General features: G+C 45.6%; 1 protein-coding gene across 1 annotated transcript; it reads right to left on the bottom strand.

Moving 5' to 3' along the window:
• Positions 1–2,787: 2,787 nt before the first annotated feature.
• Positions 2,788–17,286, bottom strand: OSGIN1 (oxidative stress induced growth inhibitor 1). Its single transcript, XM_033157234.1, has 6 exons — positions 17,154–17,286; positions 10,839–10,950; positions 7,379–7,515; positions 6,376–6,567; positions 5,384–5,475; positions 2,788–4,183 (listed from the first exon to the last, which is right to left on the bottom strand). The coding sequence occupies exons 2-6, from the start codon at positions 10,894–10,896 to the stop codon at positions 3,184–3,186; spliced, it is 1,479 nt and encodes a 492-aa protein (XP_033013125.1). The 5' UTR covers positions 10,897–10,950; positions 17,154–17,286; the 3' UTR covers positions 2,788–3,183.
• Positions 17,287–18,982: the final 1,696 nt, after the last annotated feature.

Raw genomic sequence — 18,982 nt, 5'->3', positions numbered from 1 at the left:
AACAAATCAGGGGTATGGTTTTGCACTTAGCTTGAGGTCAGGGTGGCCAAGTGTCCTGTTTTACAGAGGATGGCCCTCTGTTTGAAGGAGTTGAATTGGGATTCAAGATGATCTTAACAGGTTAGAGAACTGGGCAAAAACGAATGAGTTTCAATAGGGACACAAGTAAGATTCTACACTTGGGCAGGAAGAACCAGCTGCACAAATATAAGATGAGGGACATCTTGCTTGCCAGTAGTACAAGTGAAAAGGATCTATGGGTCTTAGTAGACCATAAGCTTAGCATGAGTCAACAGTGTGATGCAGCTGCAGCAAAAAAAACTACTGTAATGTTATTCTAGGCTGCGGTAACAGAAGTCTAGTATCCCAATCAAGGGAAGTCAGAGTTCCACTCTATTCTGCCTTGGTCCGACCCCACCTGGAGTACTGTGTCCCCCAAAATAGTTCCATAGTTTTGTGGAGTGCTTGACCCTTGCAGGACTCTGAGGGGCTAAATGTGTCAACTTTCACTTTCAGAAATCCTGGGAGTTGGGTGGGGGCCAGGAGACGGTGCTTGGAGTGCAACAGGCATCGAGTTGCCCAGGGAACCAGAGGTCAGCACAAAGCCGCGCAGCAAGAAATTCCACCTGCTAGCAACCACCTTGCTTCCCAAGCCTGTGGGTGCAGCTGTGGAGCCATTATATAAGCTGTGCTGTGTGAAGTGGCTTGCTGAGTTTAGGGATGGATGAGTCTGCCAATGTCCAGCCAGTGTCATTTTTGCACGCTCCGGCCTGGGAATGAACTAGTTTGGTTTAACCATTTTCACTCAATTGGTTCAGTGATCTCTGAACTGCCCTTGAAAGTAGTTCCTGCCCTGGCTCCCACCTTGGATGAAAGATTCTTGCTCTCAGCTTGGGAAATCCCCAAATCCTTTGCTGATAAAAAATCAACCCATCTTCTCAGCATCAGTTCCAAGTGCAGGATATGTGGTTCAATGGTTCATAAGCCTCGTTCTAGGATATATGGCTAAGGAAATACACTATCACAACACACACACCCCACTCTGCTTTCAAAGAAAAGGGGGACACCAGTTCTCACCTCAAGTGAGTGCTCCTTCAGGCAGTGAGGCGATCTGTTCATGCTGGTGACAGGACCTAAATCCAACCTTCTGAATCTCCCTCTGACTCCAACCCAGCTGGCTCTGCCAATGGCTCCCCCCCCCCCGCATCCTTGCTCTCAGGAGGTGGAGGAGCAGAGCCTGACTTGACCAACTCCCCCCCCCCCATCCTGGCCAGGTCATCTGGTGAAGACAGGATAGAAGCTTCCTCCTAATTTGCTAAGTTGACATGATACAAATATCTAATTCCTCAAGTGTTTGTAGCTGGGACTGAACTCAGCAAACCAGCACCCTAATGTGCATGCAAAAAAAAATACACAAGTTAAAGCATGCACAGTAAGTCAGAAAGAAAACACAGCCAGGCCAAATCTCTCTCTCTCTTTCTCTGTGTTAAACAAACTTTTGGCAACTGTGTCAGAGGTCCAACCACCAGTCCATTTGACCTCTAGCCTGGCAAATTCTGATCAGATTTTCTGTTTCACTTCCCTCCTCTGTATGGCTGGTGGAGATTCATGAGGCCCAGAGCTTGCATGGGTTGGTTGAGTTCCAGCTCACTATAGCTTCTCTTCCTCCACTCAATGTGTAAACTCAGAAGTTAACGCAAGTTCAGGGGTGTTATTTAAGGATAAACCTGTCCAAGGTTGGCTGTGCTAAAGGAGCAATTCAGGAACTTGGGCACAAATAGTTTACTCTGCAGATCTTACCTGATAAAAGGAGATGTGAGCCCTAGATACTTATTTAAGCCACTCAAGTGCATCAGAACAGAAATTACAGCTGGCTCTCCCTGGTTGAAAATGTTGCTAACTGGGTACTCTGTGTCCCAGCTAGGCACTGACCTTGAAAATGAATAATCCACATCCCCATTAAACAGAACACATTTGGGGCAATAACTTTGCTTAAGGGCGGTGAGACTACACATTTGTAAAACACCAAAATATTTTTATTTAAAAACAGTATACAAAAAAATACTCCACATATATATAAAATCTTTTAAAATCTTTTTGAAAAACCTTTTGCTTAAATACCAGCAAAATTTAATTTTATAAAATTCAGCATGTAGACCTAAAGTTAACAAGGGGGTACTGAAGGATTTCCTGAGATTTCAGCTGCTGCATCCACAATTGCCTAGCTAGGCTACTCAAAATCCACACCTCTAAAGGAGAGCAGGAGAGCAGTGGGCAGCAGGCACAGAAGCCTTTGCCAACTAGTGCTCTACTGGTATTTTGGACTACAGCTCCCATCAGCCCCAGACAGCATGGCTGTTCTGCTTTGGCTGATGGGAGTTGCAGTCCAAAACATCTGGAGAGAAACAGGTTGGAGAAGGCAGGGCTACAACACAATATTCAACATCAGGATGCCCTAAGAATACCCACAAAAGCAGGTTATGTCCTTAGAGCCTTTAGGAACTTGACATGCACACAGTGGCAGGGAGAGAAGGATTTGCCAATTATCCCAACCTTGTCTGCAGAACCTTCTTACACTCCTGAAAATGTATTCTAGAGGATCCCCCCAATGTTTGTGGGACTTTGGGGAAATAAGGGGCTACTGCCAAATGGGCCCAAGAAAAACCCGCTTGGCACCATTGGTGTATCAAAAAATAAAATAAAGTTTACAGCTTTGTTCAACTTTGGATCCAAGTCACACACTCTTTTCGAGTGATGCTTTCTATTTCACAGCTGTTCAGAATGGTATTTTTTTATGGGACAGTGAAGATTAGAGAAATCTACATAATAAATGTGAACACTGATCTACATTCGAAGAAGACCCTGTTGCCAATTTCACTCTGAGCATTCAGAAACCAGCAGTTGCTCCAGCACCTTTCTACTTCTTGTGTGCCAAAGCCTGCATAGAGCTGCCTCCCCAACTTGTAAAGCAGGGGGGAAAGGTTGGACATGTGGCAGTTTGAGAAGCAAACGTTCCACAAGCACATTGTCTTCACTGTCTTGAATCTGCAACCTGGCCTTTCAGAGCAGACCCACCGAATGCTACAATGAAGAGACTTCATATCTGGAAGACTTGCATGTGTTCAGTTCCCTTCTTCTCAAAGGCTGATGTGGGTCTTTCTCTAAGGGGAATGCCCGCAAGTGTTATGGGGGGTTGGGGTTGGCCTTCTTCAGCAGAGAGCTGGCCACCGCCAAAGCACCGCCTTGCACAAACCGGACAAAATTGTCCCCAGCTAATGGTCCCATGGCATAGAGTCCCTTCTCGTGAACAGACTCGTAGGTAAAGGGATCAACATCAATGGGGTTCCTCTTGGAGCTGACTGGCTGCTCACAGTCCACCGCCAAGTCCACGCCATTGTTGGGCAAGTAGGTTAGGTTAGGGTTGGAGCCGATGAGGACAAAAGCCATCGAGATGTTGTGTATTTTCTGGCGGCCGCTCTTATCGCAAAAGATGCATTTCCTGTCCTCTGTGAAGGTGACTATGTGGTGCTCGGGAAGGCTGACATAGCATTCATATGGCCCCGGGTAAGGGATGGCCTGCTCTTTCATCATCTGGTGGACTTTGTGGTACTCAGGATACATTGTCTTAGGGAGCTGGTTGAAGATGAGGGCTGGGTCGTTGACCCTCCTGCGGAAGGCGTGGATCACTGGGATGTTGCAATGGTGAGCAAAGAGGATGGCGTCTGCCGCAGTGAGCCCAGCGCCAACAATCAGGATCGGGTCAGACATCATACCAATCTCCTTTTTCTTTACAGCTTCTTCAAGGGCTGAGAGTGTGTGGTGGACAAATGGAAGGTGTTCCCCTTTCACCCCTAAGCGGGATGGGCTGTCGTATGTCCCTGTGGCCAAAACCACATTTTCTGCATACATGGAGAAGGGCTGTGTACCATTGACCGTCGTGAGAAACCCATCAACCTGGAAGAGGCTTCCACTGTCTACCTGGGGGTTGGTTTGTGGTTTCCACGTGGAGCAAGAGTCTCTTGCATCTTGACTGTTGTAGCAGGAGTCCACATCCACACTCAGTTTCTTTATAGACGTCACAAGGGTTCCACAGCGAAAGTTTTTCTTTAACCCTTTCTTTGCCACATAGTACTGATAATACTGGACTATGTCTCCTGCAGTCGCCCTGTTATTTCTGAAGCCCCTGTAACAAGAATATGACTATCAGTACAGACAGATGATCAAGGAACACATTTCCTATGGCAACTTATTCAGGCTAATCTTCACCACCTTGCATTGCTCACCAAGGTGCCATTGAGGCAAATTCAAGGTACACATTTTACCGGTAACTTTTAAAGCAGCCTACTTTCCACATTGGATCATCAATTATCGCTGAACTATAACCCCCATCATCCCTGATCACTGACGATGCTGGCTGGGGATTATGGGGATTGTAGTCCAACAATGTCTTGAGCCTCAAGGTTGGAGCATTATGGTCTATGACCCTTAGCCAACAACCAGGGGTGATGGGGCAACATTTGAGTACGAAGGCTGAAGAACACTGGTGTAGGCAGCATTGAACTAGGGGGACCTATGCTCTGACTTGGTATAAGTCAGCTGCCTATGTTTCTATTTCAAAATACAGCCAGCTTCAGTGGAATTCATAGCTGCAAGGTGCCCAATTCATAATAACTACAGCCCACAGAAAACAACGCCCAGTTATTGGATTCTGTGGATTGTATTCAAGGTTACAGTAGTTCCTTTTGCATCTTTCTTCTACTTATCTTTTGTGTTTGGGCTTGTATACTCAACTGACTGTTTGTTGACTCAGTCTGCACCTGCAGAACTGAGGTGGAACATCCCATTTACAGTTAATCAGTTTTACCCAGAGGGCTTTGGGTGGATTACAAGCAAAACACTAGGCAGAGGCCAAGCCACATTTCCTCCCCATACCAGCTGAATAGTGCATCCCGCAAGACATCCCAAATAAGGCATTTGAAAAAAAAATTCATTCACAGTGACTAGACTGCAACAAGAAGGGCTTTTTTACATGCATTTATTTGCTTTTGTGCAGTCAAAAGGGTTCTTTGATCATGGATGGTCATAATAGGACAGGTAACACGATGCCTTGGATCTACTGGGCCTACTAAGTACAGAGCCACTGTGAGGCAATGGTTAGAGTGTGGGACTAGCATCTGGGAGATCAGAGTTTGAATCCCCATTCAGCCATGAAGCTCACTAGGTCAGCCTGGGCCAGTCTCTCAGCTTAGCCTACCTCACAGGGCTATCGTAAAATGGGGGAGGGAGAACTATGAGCTCCTTGGAGGAAAGATGAGATATAAATGCAAAAAAAATAATAAGGAAAGCTTCTCATTTGATTATTTTCATCCAAGAGCAAGCGTACCTTTTCTTCTTACTCAACCAATCTTTGAACTGCAGGTCAGGAAGCCCCATCCAGTCCCCCTGGCTCAGTGTGAACATGGATCCCTCGATAGACTAAAAAAAGAACGAAGATAGCACATCAATCAATTAATTATGGTTGGAGGTGGATGAAAACTGCACTGCAGTGTAGCAAGTCTCATGGGGTCTCTGGACACCCCTTTAATTCATTTGCCTATTCTAAAAATAAATGTGGGTGTTGCAAGAGATTAAGTGGAATGTTCAATCTTCCTTTGGCTTGTCATAAATATGCAGAGCCACAGAGTAGCCTTCATCAATGGAGTGTCCACCATCAGTCCTAACCCACATGGCTGTGTTGGCCTGGGCTGATGGGAATTGTGGTCCAAAACATCTAGAAAGCTGCCACAGGGACTAAACTGGTTTATTTCTAGCAAATCCAGCACATGCTTTCTACCATTATTTCTTCCTGCTGGAGTTTACTGTCAGAGCAGGAATACATATAAACAGCTCGGAACTTGTTCAGATAAATTGCAGTTCAAGCACATCCCATAACTTCATAGTTAGTTGACATATTTCAACCCTGAACTGGAAAAGTCTAGCCATCTTGCAGATTGCAATAGGCCAGGGGTGGTGAACCTCAAACTCAGGGGCCAAATACACCCCCTCAGGCACTTGGGATTCTTCCCAAACCAAGCCTGCTTTGCTCTCCCCCTTGAAACTTACCCTTATCATTCAAAGGTAAGACCCATGCCCACTGCCCTGACCACTTTTGCCTGTGGTCACACACCCTACAGACATGTGGTCCCTGGAAGGTTCTCTACAAGGTAATGTGGTCCTTGGGTGGGTTGTAAAAGATTCTCGACTCCTGTGATGAGTCATCCCTCATGGATGAAAAGATCAGCTTGGGTTGAGCCTTAAGGGACCAACCACTTCTAAGATGGGTCAACAAACTGTTGCCAGTGTTTTAAAGGATCCAATATACAGAATTGCACTTACATGCCAGGCTCCTCCAGGAAGGTTTTTGCCAAGAACCAGATGAGGAATGGCTCTGTCAGGTTGGTATGACCAAGCAAGGACCGAATCTGCAGTCCCGCCAAAATCAGTATCTGGACGCATCAGGGCATCAAAAAGGAGAGCAACTGGGCTGGAGGATCGCCCTTCCAGACCTTCAGATAGGTACTCAATATCCTGGAGGGAAAGAGAGAACTCTTGATGAACACCAATCTTCTAATCATCACAAACTCTGGATTCAGAAGGCTTAGTTGTGGACAGTCATCTGGAGAGCCAGTGTGGCATAGTGGTTAGAGTGTCAGACTAGGACCTGGGAGACCAGGGCTCAGATCCCCACTCAGCATGAAGCTCACTGAATGACCTTGCGCCAGTCACAGAGTTGTTGCAGGGGTTAAATGAAGAGGGGGAGAACCATGTGTACCACCTGCAGCTCCTTGGAGAAAAACGTGGGCTATGAATGAATGAATGAATGTACAATCCCTTTCCTGTTTATTCTAAGTGGCACTCCTTATACCCTGGATGCACTATTTAATGCAAGGATAAGGAATGGAGGTCCTTATCTCCTTCACACATAAACACATCATGGGCCAAGTTGGACAGGTGGGCCACCCCATCCACCTGTCCATCCCTTGACAGCACAGTGGCATGAGACAAGCCATTTTTGCCATGTGGGTGATCAGACAATTGTCCGGGCTTGCATAAGCACCATGCACCTCGGCAAGCCTCTCACAAAGTACTGGTGCCACCAATAAGCTGATTGATGGTGCCTACAACCCTTGCTTTGGCCCAGCTGTGTCTTTAGTCATCTCACACCTGACATAGGGGAGATGGGTGCCTCATTGGTGCCTACTGGGCAATTGCTTTAATATACAAGGCTGCCCCTAACAGGGCCAAGATCATGCTTCACTTGCTCTAAAGTAGAGAATCGTTTTAGAGCCCAAATTCCCTCTGTTGAAGGATGAACCTAGAGTGCTGGACCTGTACCAACCTGGTCTAAGATGGAAACCTCAGGTGTCTCTTCCAGTTTCCTTTGTAGAATGGGATTCGGATGAACAGGGCTCCTTCGGACATAGGGGATGTTACCAGACAGTAAGTAGGATAAGCAGATCCCCGAAGGGCCGTTTCCTGAAAGAGAAATTAGATGGCTCCATAAGGCACAGTGTTTTATGCAGAGATGGAGGCCCAGGTCCCAGGTCTTGGGAAGGTTCTTCTGCTCATCAAACAGGCCCAAGACATTCTGCTGCTGGAGGCAAAGCATCAAATGTTCTCCCTCTAAGTCACAGGGTTCTAGAAGCTGATCCCACATAGTTTGAGACCTGCCAGCCCCTGTTATCCAGTGTGGTTTGGCAGGTGGCATAGTGCCACAACACCAGCTTTCCTGGGGAAGGGTTGCTGTTGCTTACCGGAAGAGGAAGAGGTGAGACGGCATGGAGGTGGGAAATTGTGGTGGCAGCTCTGTATCTACTGTATGACAACTGTGCTTTTGGTCCAACAGATTAAATCTCATATGTTCCTAAGACAGCCACTTTCCTAAATCTACATAATTCATGAAATACACTCCAATTAAAGTTTACATCCCAACAATTCTCACACTCCGAATTCTGCTGTCAAATGTTTGCTGCTGCAAAATCTTTGAAAGGCTAAGGCTGGTGCTGAAAACCAAATATAATTTCTGCTGTGTGTTTTTTTTAATGTGTTTTTAGTCGCCAGCATTTTAAAATTGGTTTTCCTGCTTGTGTTGTTTTCAAGCTTCGTTTTTGCAATCGTTCAACACTGCCTTCATGTTGCACATTGTCAGGTTTTGCCATTTTTATCCTGCTTTTAATTTTTTCCTCCACGGCGCCTAAGGAGCGACAGCTGTTGGGCACCTAATGAATTTAGAACAAAAGTAACAACATCTTCAGCCAGCCTTGGAAACCAATAACTATTTCAGGCAGAGTTTCCACAGGGTTCAGTCTCCCAGCCTCCTTTCTGGGTTGGATTAATATTTTACAGGGCCTTTGTCTAACCATCTGCCCCTTTTTGAAGCTCAGTTCCTCGCTAGAATGTGTCCAAACCAACAGCTGCGTAATGCAAGAAAGCTGGTTAGGGTGACACAGCAACCTATCAGAGCATTGGTATCCCTATGCCATTTGGCACAGTCACCACATTGTAAAAGCCAGCTGGGAGGAGAGATTTCTCAAGGAGCTATATTTAAAGTGCTCCCTCTCCCCTCCCTGCTTAGCATCAACCAAAGAAGGTCTCAGGCACGGACACTTAATATTTGCAGAGACAACCCCCCCACACACACACCCCATGCTATCCAAAGCCTGTGGGGAGTTCAGGTGACCACTTGAAACTTCTGAGCCCACACTGGTACTTCTTTGGCTGCAAAGAACATTTATGGCCAATTTGGTCCAGTAAAGTTGATGGGTAAAATCTACTCCATTTACTGTAAGTACCTGCGTCTTATCTGAAGTTGAGCCTGCATAGTACAGGTTATGTAAGGCTCCTCTTTGCAAAACAGAAACAAACAAACCTCTGAACAGCCAGCAGCTAGATGCTCACAGATAAGGGCCGGCAAGCTTTTTAAGCTACTGAAAGGGGAGAGCAAGAAAAGGGAATGAGGGGAGGTAAGCAGGTAATTAGGCTGCAGTCAAGAACCAGTGGGCAGAAATACTCGAATTAAAGTTCCCTCTCTGCCTTCTGGGCAGGGGAAAGAATATTTACAACCTGGCTCAGGGCAGCCAGTGTGGTGCCCTTCATGTGTTAGGGACTACAACTCCCTTAGGTAAAGGTAAAGGGACCCCTGACCATTAGGTCCAGTCGTGTCCGATTCTGGGGTTGCAGCACTCTCATCTCACTTTACTGGTTGAGGGAGCCGGCGTACAGCTTCCGGGTCATGTGGCCAGCATGACTAAGCCACTTCTGGCAAACCAGAGCAGCGCACGGAAATGCCGTTTACCTTCCTGCCAGAGGGGTACCTATTTATCTGCTTGCACTTTGACACAATTTCAAACTGCTAGGTTGGCACAGGGACTGAGCAATGGGAGCTCACCCTGTCACGGGGATTCGAACCGCCAACCTTCTGATCGGCAAGCCCAAGGTTGTGTGGTTTAACCCACAGTGCCACCCGCGTCCCTTAATCCACGGCTATTGGCCATTTTGACCGAGGATGATGGCAGCTGTAGCCCAAAACATTGGCTACTCCTGAGCATGCTCATACAATTAAGATGAGAAGGGTGGTGAAGTATTTGAGCAACAGAGGTGGAATAAGGGAAGCTTAGACTTAGTCAGACCATTACCACCCCCTGTATTGGTAATTGTAGCACTAACGAGCAGCAAACAGTTTTCCTACATAATGCTTCCTTAATATAAAATCCACCTAATTTCTCTTTCTCTACTAAGGAACCTTTGTCTTCCATAGGGATGGACAGAACTGTCAATTTCTGTTTCTCTCAGTTGCTGTTTTCCAATCTTAAATTTGGTTGTCACATTTCCACACCTGCATGGGTTTTTTTTAAGGACCTCACAAAATACTTGGCAGCATTTTAGTGTGCATTTTTCCTAATATGCATACTTTTGCACATAATTTTCCTCTTTATTGCAATCAGTTTTGCCAATTACAATACAATTTTCATGCCATCTTCAGAAATATATTCATTTTTGTCAGACCTGCCCCTCATATACACATTTTTGTGCATAAAATGTATGTAAATTGGAGAGCTGTGTTGCAAAATTTGGAGAAGTGTGAATTTCAAAGGACAGCTGTGTTTTGCTTCACATATAGTTTTGGGAAGTGAAAATTCGGTGGGCTCACATTAAAATAGAACCAACCCAAATTTCTTCCCCACTCCTGTGCCTAACAATGGAGACATCTGGAGTTTATATTTCCAAAAATATGGAGGATCAACTATTATTTGCCTCTCCTTCCCAGCAGTCCCTCATAAGACCTCAAAACACTCAGCAAAGCCTCATCCGAATGCCTCCACTCTCTCCTCTAACATTCAGTCTTAAGGCTGTTGCTGAAATGCAGATTCCCTCTGTGGCTCCAGTATCAGCCAATTCCCATCCCCTTATTGTGATCAAGGGATCTGGAGATCTCAAAACTCTGCATGCTCTTTCATAACATTTTGGTTTGCTTAATAAAAGGATTGCCCTAATGTGGATGTTGTTGACATTTCTCTTTGGGGGTAAAACCTTTGCATTTTTATATAACTCTTATGTTTCCCACAATCTGTGTCCCTGTAGGGGGAAAAATTCCCGCTTCATGCAAAGAACTGCAACCCCATTTGTTTCCAGTAAGCAAACTTGTGTTGGCAGCGAAAAGGGAGGGGGGGATACCAGGACACTTCTTGCTTTAATTATAGCTCTTGGAAGAGCAGCTTGAGGCTGCTGAGCACATGGTGTGGCCTGGCGAGATAACTAGCCCTGGCCAATGTAGATTACTCCCCAGAGTGTATATTTACCTATGATCACTACAGGAAGAGGCTTGGCACTGCTCTGCTCCAGATGTGCGTGCAACATGGTTGTGCGCTCGCTCACCCTCCGCCAGCAAAGTTCGAGTACCTCCAAGTCAGTCTGCAACAATAAAGCCAAGCAAATATTTGTTATCACCAGAACATTGTCCTCTCCCACCACCCTGATAATGGTGGAAAACTACTTATGTGCATATTCAAAAAGAGCAGAAAGAAATAACCACCAGCAACCAAGTTTTTAAAATTGAAGAATTCTGCATGCTATGTCCACTCCACTTTTTGAATTTGCATCTTGGGTGCAAACCTCTGTCTTTCTCCCCACTCGGAAAGGTGAGATTCAAGTGCTTTTTAGGAGGCCTGTGACAACCCTAGCTTTCTGCAACCTGCAGTTCCTCATTGTCAGAGGAAGAACTTCTGAAGAACTGCTGAGAATCCTGAGCAATTTAGAAACCTCATCTACACACCAACATGAGTAGGGTCTACAGTGCAGACACTGTACAACAAGGACAGCAACAATGGGGGGGGGGAGAAGCTAGGAAGGTCTCAACCCCAAACTCCCTCGTGCAATTCTATTTGCATGGGAAATTAGAGCTTATATGATGCCCAATATCACTTCTATGAGGAACTACCACCATGACCACCAGCCAAGAAGCCGGTCATTCTTTCATCTACAAGCAATGTTTAAGTCAACCCAAAGGTATTAATGCAACCAAATTCAAGCTATAGGTTCTCCTGGTTTTCTTCTCTTTGCTTTTCCGGAGTTGTTGAAAACCAAGAATCTTCAAAGCTTCAAGAATGGAGGGGGGAGTGGGCAGAGAAATTCTTGAAATAACTCTTCTTTTTGGCGGTTCTTAGTCACCAGAGCACATCCCATTGAATCAGGCACTTCTGGCAAGCTCATTGAGTGGAGAAAGAACTTTGACAACTTTCCAATAACATTTCCCCATAAGTTTGGCAAGTAGCCCTGGGCTTGGCATGTGGCTTCCTCAAACTCATTGCATCACTGTAACCTGGAGGCAGAATGTGGTGTCCTTCAGGGCTACCAGATTGAAAAATACAGCTACTGCTTTAAAATTGCAGGAAGTCAAGTTCTAAACTAGGTGTGTGACACAAGCCCTGTTGAGGCACTATGCCAGGGGTCCCCAAACTAAGGCCCGGGGGCCGGATGCGGCCCAATCGCCTTCTAAATGCGGCCCACGGGCGGTCCGGGAATCAGCATGTTTTTACATGAGTAGAATGTATCCTTTTATTTAAAATGCATCTCTGGGTTATTTGTGGGGCCTGCCTGGTGTTTTTACATGAGTAGAATGTGTGCTTTTATTTAAAATGCATCTCTGGGTTATTTGTGTGGTATAGGAATTCATTCATATATATTTTTTTTCAAAATATAGTCCAGCCCCCCACAAGGTCTGAGGGACAGTGGATTGGCCCCCTGCTGAAAAAGTTTGCTGACCCCTGCACTATGCCCTTCACAAGATGAGGGGAAGTTTGGGGATGAGCTACTGAAATTCTGCAGATGAAAGCATGCCATGCTCAAATAGGCTTTCCACACTCACAAACTAGACCCCTGATTATCCAGGTTCTAGATCACACTGGAATACCAGTTGCTGGAAACAACAGCAGGGGAGAGTGCTCTTGTGCTGGAGTCCCACAGGCATCTGTTTGGCCACAGTGAGAACAGGATGCTGAACTAGATGGGCCATTGGCCAGATCCAGTAGGCTCTTGTTACGAAGCATACATTTTTCTTTGACGAGATGTATATATTGCTTAATTGGAAAAAAACCCTCTAAGTAAAATTCTCTGTATTATTTTATAAACTATTTAAAAATATTCATAAGAGAATGCTGATAAAATCAAGCAACATTAAAAGCAGGTAGACATAACAGAAAGATTTCCGAATGTAGATAAAATCAGCACTCATAAATACATAATTTCAAAATCATGTCTGGATAGACTTGCCTAAACAAAAAGGTTTTTTAGTGGGAGATGAAAGCAGTATAATGAAAGTGACTGCCTGGCATCAATAGGCAGCGCATGCCAGAGCAAAGATACTGTCATGCTAAAAATTCATTGTGAGGGCAGAATGCGCATTAAGACGCAATTGGAGAAGTGGGAGTACTGCTGATCGAAGCAGTCAAGTGGGCACATATGGAAATCCCCACAGACCCTCTTGGGGATTTCTTGGTAGTTCCACCTTCCTCAGAAGTTCAGGGTGGGTTTGGCGGCCTGGAGAGGGCTTTCTCTGCGGCAGCCTCTAAGTTGTGGGAATCCCTCCCCACAGATGTGCTGGGCACCTTCACTATACAATCTCCATCATATGATGAAGACCCACCTCTGGCCCCTGAGAAATTATATTTTTTAGGACCTGCCCTATTCTTGTGACTGTAATTCATTTTAAACTGTTTTTAATGGCGGGTTTCAAATTGTTACGACTTGCCCTGGCACCTCAGGCAGAAGGGCAGGGAATAAATCAGAACCATCACTCATCAAGTAAAATGGTCCCAAGGTGTTAAAAGCTTTAAATACTAGCAAAAGCAGAGGAGGCTCCTAATCACATGCTTCAGCCCCCAACATGGTGGGTTCCGGGGATGGGCAACAAGGAAGTGACAGGAGAAATGGGGCCAGCACCACACAGTTCTGTGGGTGTGTGCATGTGAATGGTTGAATAGGCCTACACGAGATCTTCAATGCATTGGTTTCCTATAGCTTCTTTGAAGACTGGGGAAGTAGAGTTGGGAGAGGAGGTTTAGCCCTTTCCTTCATTGCCCTTTTCCCAATCTTAGCCATTCCTTGCCCACCTGCCCCATCCTTAGACCTCACAGCTAATTTGGAGGAGAAGGTGATTTCGATAAGGGCAAGGGAAGCCACTTCCTCAGTCTTTAAAACAGCCACATGGGGGTTTCCTTTTCTCTTCTCTCTCTCTTTAAGAAAAACCCAAAGAAACCACAAGAGATCTTAATCACTGGTCACATCCAATATAGCCTCAAGAGTCTGGGGTAAGGAAAATGTCCCAAAGCTTCTCAGTTTGTTGTGCTCAAATCTATATATTTCATTACATATAGAGATTAGTTCCTTTTCCTCAGTCTGTGTAAGAGATGAAGAACAAATAACTTTGAGTAGTATGAACTGTGACTGAACATGCACAGAAGGCATATTGTAGCTGTGATTCACTTTCTATGTTCTCTTTGGGGTGCTTTCCCTGTCTGACTCATCTTCATAAAAGGGACAGGTGAAATATATTAATCCATTATGTTAGAATGATTATTGTTAGTCACATGTAACTTAATTGGCAGATTTAGTCACAGTCCTAAGGCTTTCTGCCAGAACCATCCAACTGAAAGTTTGTTTATACTCTCTCTCTCTCTCTCTCTCTCTCTCTCTCTCTCTAATAGCAGAGATCAATGAAACTCATTGAGTGAAGGAGTTTGGGGGAGAAAAAGGAAAGTGCTTTCCCCACAGAATGCCTAATTCACTAGTGGAACTTACTGCCACAAGATGCAAAGGCCACTGGCTAGGATTACTTAAAAGAAAGAGAAACTAAACAAATGCTTGGAGGTTATACTGATCAGTGGCTGTCAACCATAAGAGAACAATAGATTTGCCATATTCAGAATCTGCTGCTCTCTGTGTTTCAGATTCCAGAAGTTGGAGGCAAGCAGGGCTCTGTTGCCATCATACCGAGCGTGTCAACTTTCCAGGGACATCTGGCTAGCTGCTTTTGGAAGCCAAGCTGGACTATTGGTCCACCAAGCTCAGTATTGTCCACAACAGGGCTAAGAGCATCTGTCCCATTCCAGATGTTGGGACTCCTATCGTCCCTGACCATTGGGGCTGCTGGGAGTTGGAGTCCAATAACATCTGGAGGTCCACGGGTTCCTCATCCATGGCAATAGCTCTCTAGGATCTCAGGCCAGCCCTACTGGGAGGTACCAAAATTGAACCTGAGACTTTAGCATGTAAGCACATGTTCTACCAATAAGTTACAGTCCTTCCCATTTTTTTTGCCTGATTCAGCAAGGTTCATCTTAGGTCAAGGACAAGAATGTATCTCTCCAGGTGCTTTGGACCCCAACTCACATCAGCCTGGCCAACAAAGCCAATGGTCAAGGGTTAGGGGTGTTGTAGTCCACAGCAACATCTAGAGGGCCACCAGTTCCCCACCCATGCTTCAGGTTCTTAATCAACTACATGCATCCCACAAGGACAGCTGCCTATGTAAGATTACGCTACAATACACGGTCACAGCAATCTGCCATGTTGCCCCATCACTCTTATCTCTACGGCTTAGCTTCTAATTGCTTGTCACCTTGTAATCAGAAGCACACACTAACAAATTTGACAACAATTCAATCCTGTATCAACAACAGTTGCTTTGGCAGGAGGAGTGTATATCACTTCAAGAAAGGTCTCTTATCTAGGCCAACCTTAACCCCAAACAGCCTTATCCCTCCTGGCCCTTTAGCTCCTGGATATTCATTTCTCATCGCTGGAGGCATGCAGGTTGCCAAGCAGACAATGCAGCGCCTTATTGCCACTTTGCAAGGTCACACACCAGGTTCCCATGATGGTTTCAAGGCAAAAGAGGTTAAGTAAGGGGATTAGAGGGGAGCATTGAGGACGAGCATTTGGAATAGGAGAGGAAAGGACTGCACTCATAGCTCAGTGGTACAGCAGCAGCTTTTGCATGCAAAAGGTCTCAGGTTCAATTCCTGGTATCTCTTGGTAGGGCTAGGAAAAACCCCTGCCTGAAACTCTGGCGAGCCACTACAGATCAATGGTCTGACTCAATATAAGGCAGCTGCCTATGTACCATATACAGTGAGCAAGGGGTGGACATCTACAGTCCCCATGGGGTATTCTGGTGAAGGGCAGTGGGCTCAAGCTAGGGATGGAGTCAAGGTCTGCAGTGCCTGAGCTCAGCCCTGGGGAAGGACCATAGCTCAGTGACAGAACATTTGTTTTGGATGCAGATGGTCCCATGCTCAAAGTCTGGCGTCTTGAGGTAGGGCTGAGAAGGTCCCCAGTCTGAAACCCCACCAATCAGTACAGGCAATGCGGAACTAGATGGGCCCTGTTTTCTGGGTCCTTGTGGCTTCACCTAGCTGCACTGGCAGAGCTCTAGACAGCACTTTAATTTCCCACAGTGCCCTTGAAACACAAGATTGAGTGCATTGTGAGAAATGAAGAACGGCCATATTCAGCCATCTAACTTCAAGAAATTTGTTTCCTGAGGCATCAGGTCTTAACGGAAGGAAGATAAGCTAAGCAAGAGGTGACCAGCTTAAGAAAAGAGATCAGATCATTTGAAAGGTAACAAAATAAGGCCTTGAACAGAACAAAGAATTCTATCTTTTGTCCAGCTGTAGCATATAGCACTCTGCAAACATCTTAAGAGGGCTAAGTCTTGCCGTACATTAAGAACACGGTCTGAATGCAAAATGCATGTGAAATATTGCCTTGTCTGTCCTCATTTTGTGGCATGCCGTAGTTGCCAGCAGAGAGAAAGTGTACTAAATACATAAACCTGAGTTTATTATTCAGGATGACTTCAGAGTTCCATTGTGAAATTGGCCTTTGATCCCTTGAAATTGCTCTCTGGTATCTTTCCACTTCTTTGTAACTGATCTGCAGATTCCATATTCATGCTGCCAGCACCCAAATCCCGCTGTGGTGATAACATTACATAACCGTACTCAGCAAAGAGACCTCCCTCTGGCCAAACCACACCAGGCTCACCCATGTTTGGCCACTGGAGTCAGGGAGATGCTTCCAAGTTGAAGAAACTATATCTTAGAAATCCTACACCAAAGGTAAGCGATAGCATTTCTGCTAGAGGATCTACCAGTGATTTCATTAGGACCCAAATAGCCTTATACAAAAGCATCCCCCCCCCCTGCACACAGCTATTTTGAAGCAGAGGCAAGAGGGTTAAAAAAGTTCTGCCAGCCATACCAGTCTGACAGGTGTGTCCCAAGAATGCAAAGTCACATGCCGCCAGGCACTCCTTTGATTCCGGTCACTTCAGTTTTGAATATACAGTGGAGAGACTGTCCCCTTGGCATTTTCCCACGGTTCCACACCACCTTCTGCTTTCTAAAAGGCAGAAACATCTCTGCTCCCATTTGTCAAGAGGAGTGCTTCCCTTCTGCTGGGCTGATTCATACCCCAAAAAAATTCCCTAGCATGAACGAGGGTGAATTCTCGGTTATCTGATGACTTTCTCTTTTTAAAACACTTATTTCTTACAATGCGGACCGAAAGTCAACTTAGCAAAGCTTTTTGGCATCCTTCCAGTGTCATCTTACCTTGGAAAAAGTCTGCTGGATCTCAAGGAAGGCCTGTCAGTCACAGGTGCCCCTCTAGCCAGAAGAGAATGAACCAGCCGGCTGTTTCGAGAAACTGCTTCTCTCCCGCCCGCCCTCCTCCAGCTGCAGTTTAAATATACAGTATTACAGGCAAGTCTCCCTTCCAGAGGAGGCGGGACTCAGGGCCTTGTGGGCAGGGCTAGGAAACTCTCTCATAAGCATGAGTCAGCAGCAGCAGCAGCAGCCGAGTCATTTGCGCACTTTTATGAATGGAGCTACACAGTAACTGTTGCTGCCGGTGGGGGGGGGGGCAGACTCAGCCTAGAATGAAAAAGAACTGGATAAAAAGTAGCCTTGACACTCCCCTGGTGCCAAAGGGACAGGAAACCATTTTGTAGATTTTGTTATCTAGAGCCAAAGGGACAGTAACAGTGCAGTGCCGGGATTACTGAACACAACAAAGCGGGTATATTCCCCCCAAAACAACAACAGCAACACAACACTGTACAGCTAAGATGGTCTCTGCCATCTTCAGCATGACAAAAAAGGAGAAAGGGGTGAAGAGGGTAGAGGAAAAGCAAGCTCCCTCACTGGCCAATGGATCTGGCCAGGCTAATTTTTACTATGGTTCGCCGGAAGCGGCTTTGTCACATGACCTGGAAGCTGTCTGCGGACAAACGCCGGCTCCCTCGGCCTATAGAGCGAGATGAGCATGCAACTCCAGAGTCGTTCGTGGCTGGATCTAACATTCAGGGGTACCTTTACCTTTTTATTTTCCTTCCAGGGTGACCCTAGGTCTACTCAGAAGTATGTTCCTCTGAGCACAGTTGGACGTAAGTCTCAGGTACCTGAGCATAGGATGGCTGGCACACTGACCTGAGAGCAAGTCCCACTGAACTCACTGGAACTTATTTAAATCACTTTAAAACAAATGTCAGTCAAGAGGTTAGGGTGGATTTTCTTTTCTTTTCTTTTCTTTTAAAGGAAGTTGCTCCAGAAGTAGAAATACTGTAAAACTGCAGTTTCATTATTATTATTTTTACTGGTCTTTAAAAGCCTGGGCAAATAACTGCACACAAGCATCAGTCACTGGAGTCAGGGCTGCACCACAGGGGAGGCTGTTTTCCTAGTTGAAACCTATCTAACATCTGGAGAGTGGGGCACAGAGGGCACTCCAGAAACCATGATCATAACAATACATGCAGTATTCTTAACATTTTTGTTTCAGATGCACCAATTTTCTATAGGTGCCAGGTGGCATGCACCAGTGATGGGGGGTGTTCTTCAGCCCCAAGGCCACTCTCCTTCATGAGCAACCTTCGGGGGGGGGGATTTGTGTGCCAGTGGGGGGCAGAGCCAGAGGGAAAATGTGGGCAGAGCAAAATATGTGTCTCCTCCTTTTGTATACTGGATATTGGAGAGGGGGAGAAGGTGAGAAAAGGTGAAATATAAATGTCACCATCATCATATTATTTTCTTTTAATATGGTGTGTATTTTTGTGTTTTTTATTGTAAATCACTGTGTGATCTTTGGATGAAGGACAGTATAAAACATTAATAAATAATAATAACATTCTATGCATCACAAAAACTTAGCAGCCCCCATTCCCCTCTCACTTTCAAAAATTGCAAAATAGATGCAATCAGCTGACTTGCTGAAATCTCAGGTGCCTTTATGCCTAGGCAATGGCTTGTCCAGAGAACTTCCCTCCATTGTGAACACTGCCCACATTCTTCCTGTTGCACTGTGGAGTTGCAGTGAACGGTTGAGATCAGCGACAAGAATTTCATCACACCATGGCCAAGAACTTTCACCTGGTCCCATGCTG

The sequence above is a fragment of the Lacerta agilis genome, chromosome 8, assembly GCF_009819535.1.
Source record: "Lacerta agilis isolate rLacAgi1 chromosome 8, rLacAgi1.pri, whole genome shotgun sequence".
Classification (NCBI taxonomy): Eukaryota; Metazoa; Chordata; class Lepidosauria; order Squamata; family Lacertidae; genus Lacerta; species Lacerta agilis.
This window is presented reverse-complemented; position numbering and strand designations above follow the sequence as displayed.

Bases quoted from the DNA above. Each gene is read 5' to 3' on its own strand.
- OSGIN1 (XM_033157234.1), bottom strand. From the start codon at position 10,896: ATGTTGCACGCACATCTGGAGCAGAGCAGTGCCAAGCCTCTTCCTGTA. The intron at 5,476-6,375 runs GTAAGTGCAATT...TTCTTTTTTTAG, and splicing joins TTCCTGGAGGAGCCTGGCAT to TCTATCGAGGGATCCATGTT. The intron at 4,184-5,383 runs GTACGCTTGCTC...TTCTTGTTACAG, and splicing joins TGGTTGAGTAAGAAGAAAAG to GGGCTTCAGAAATAACAGGG.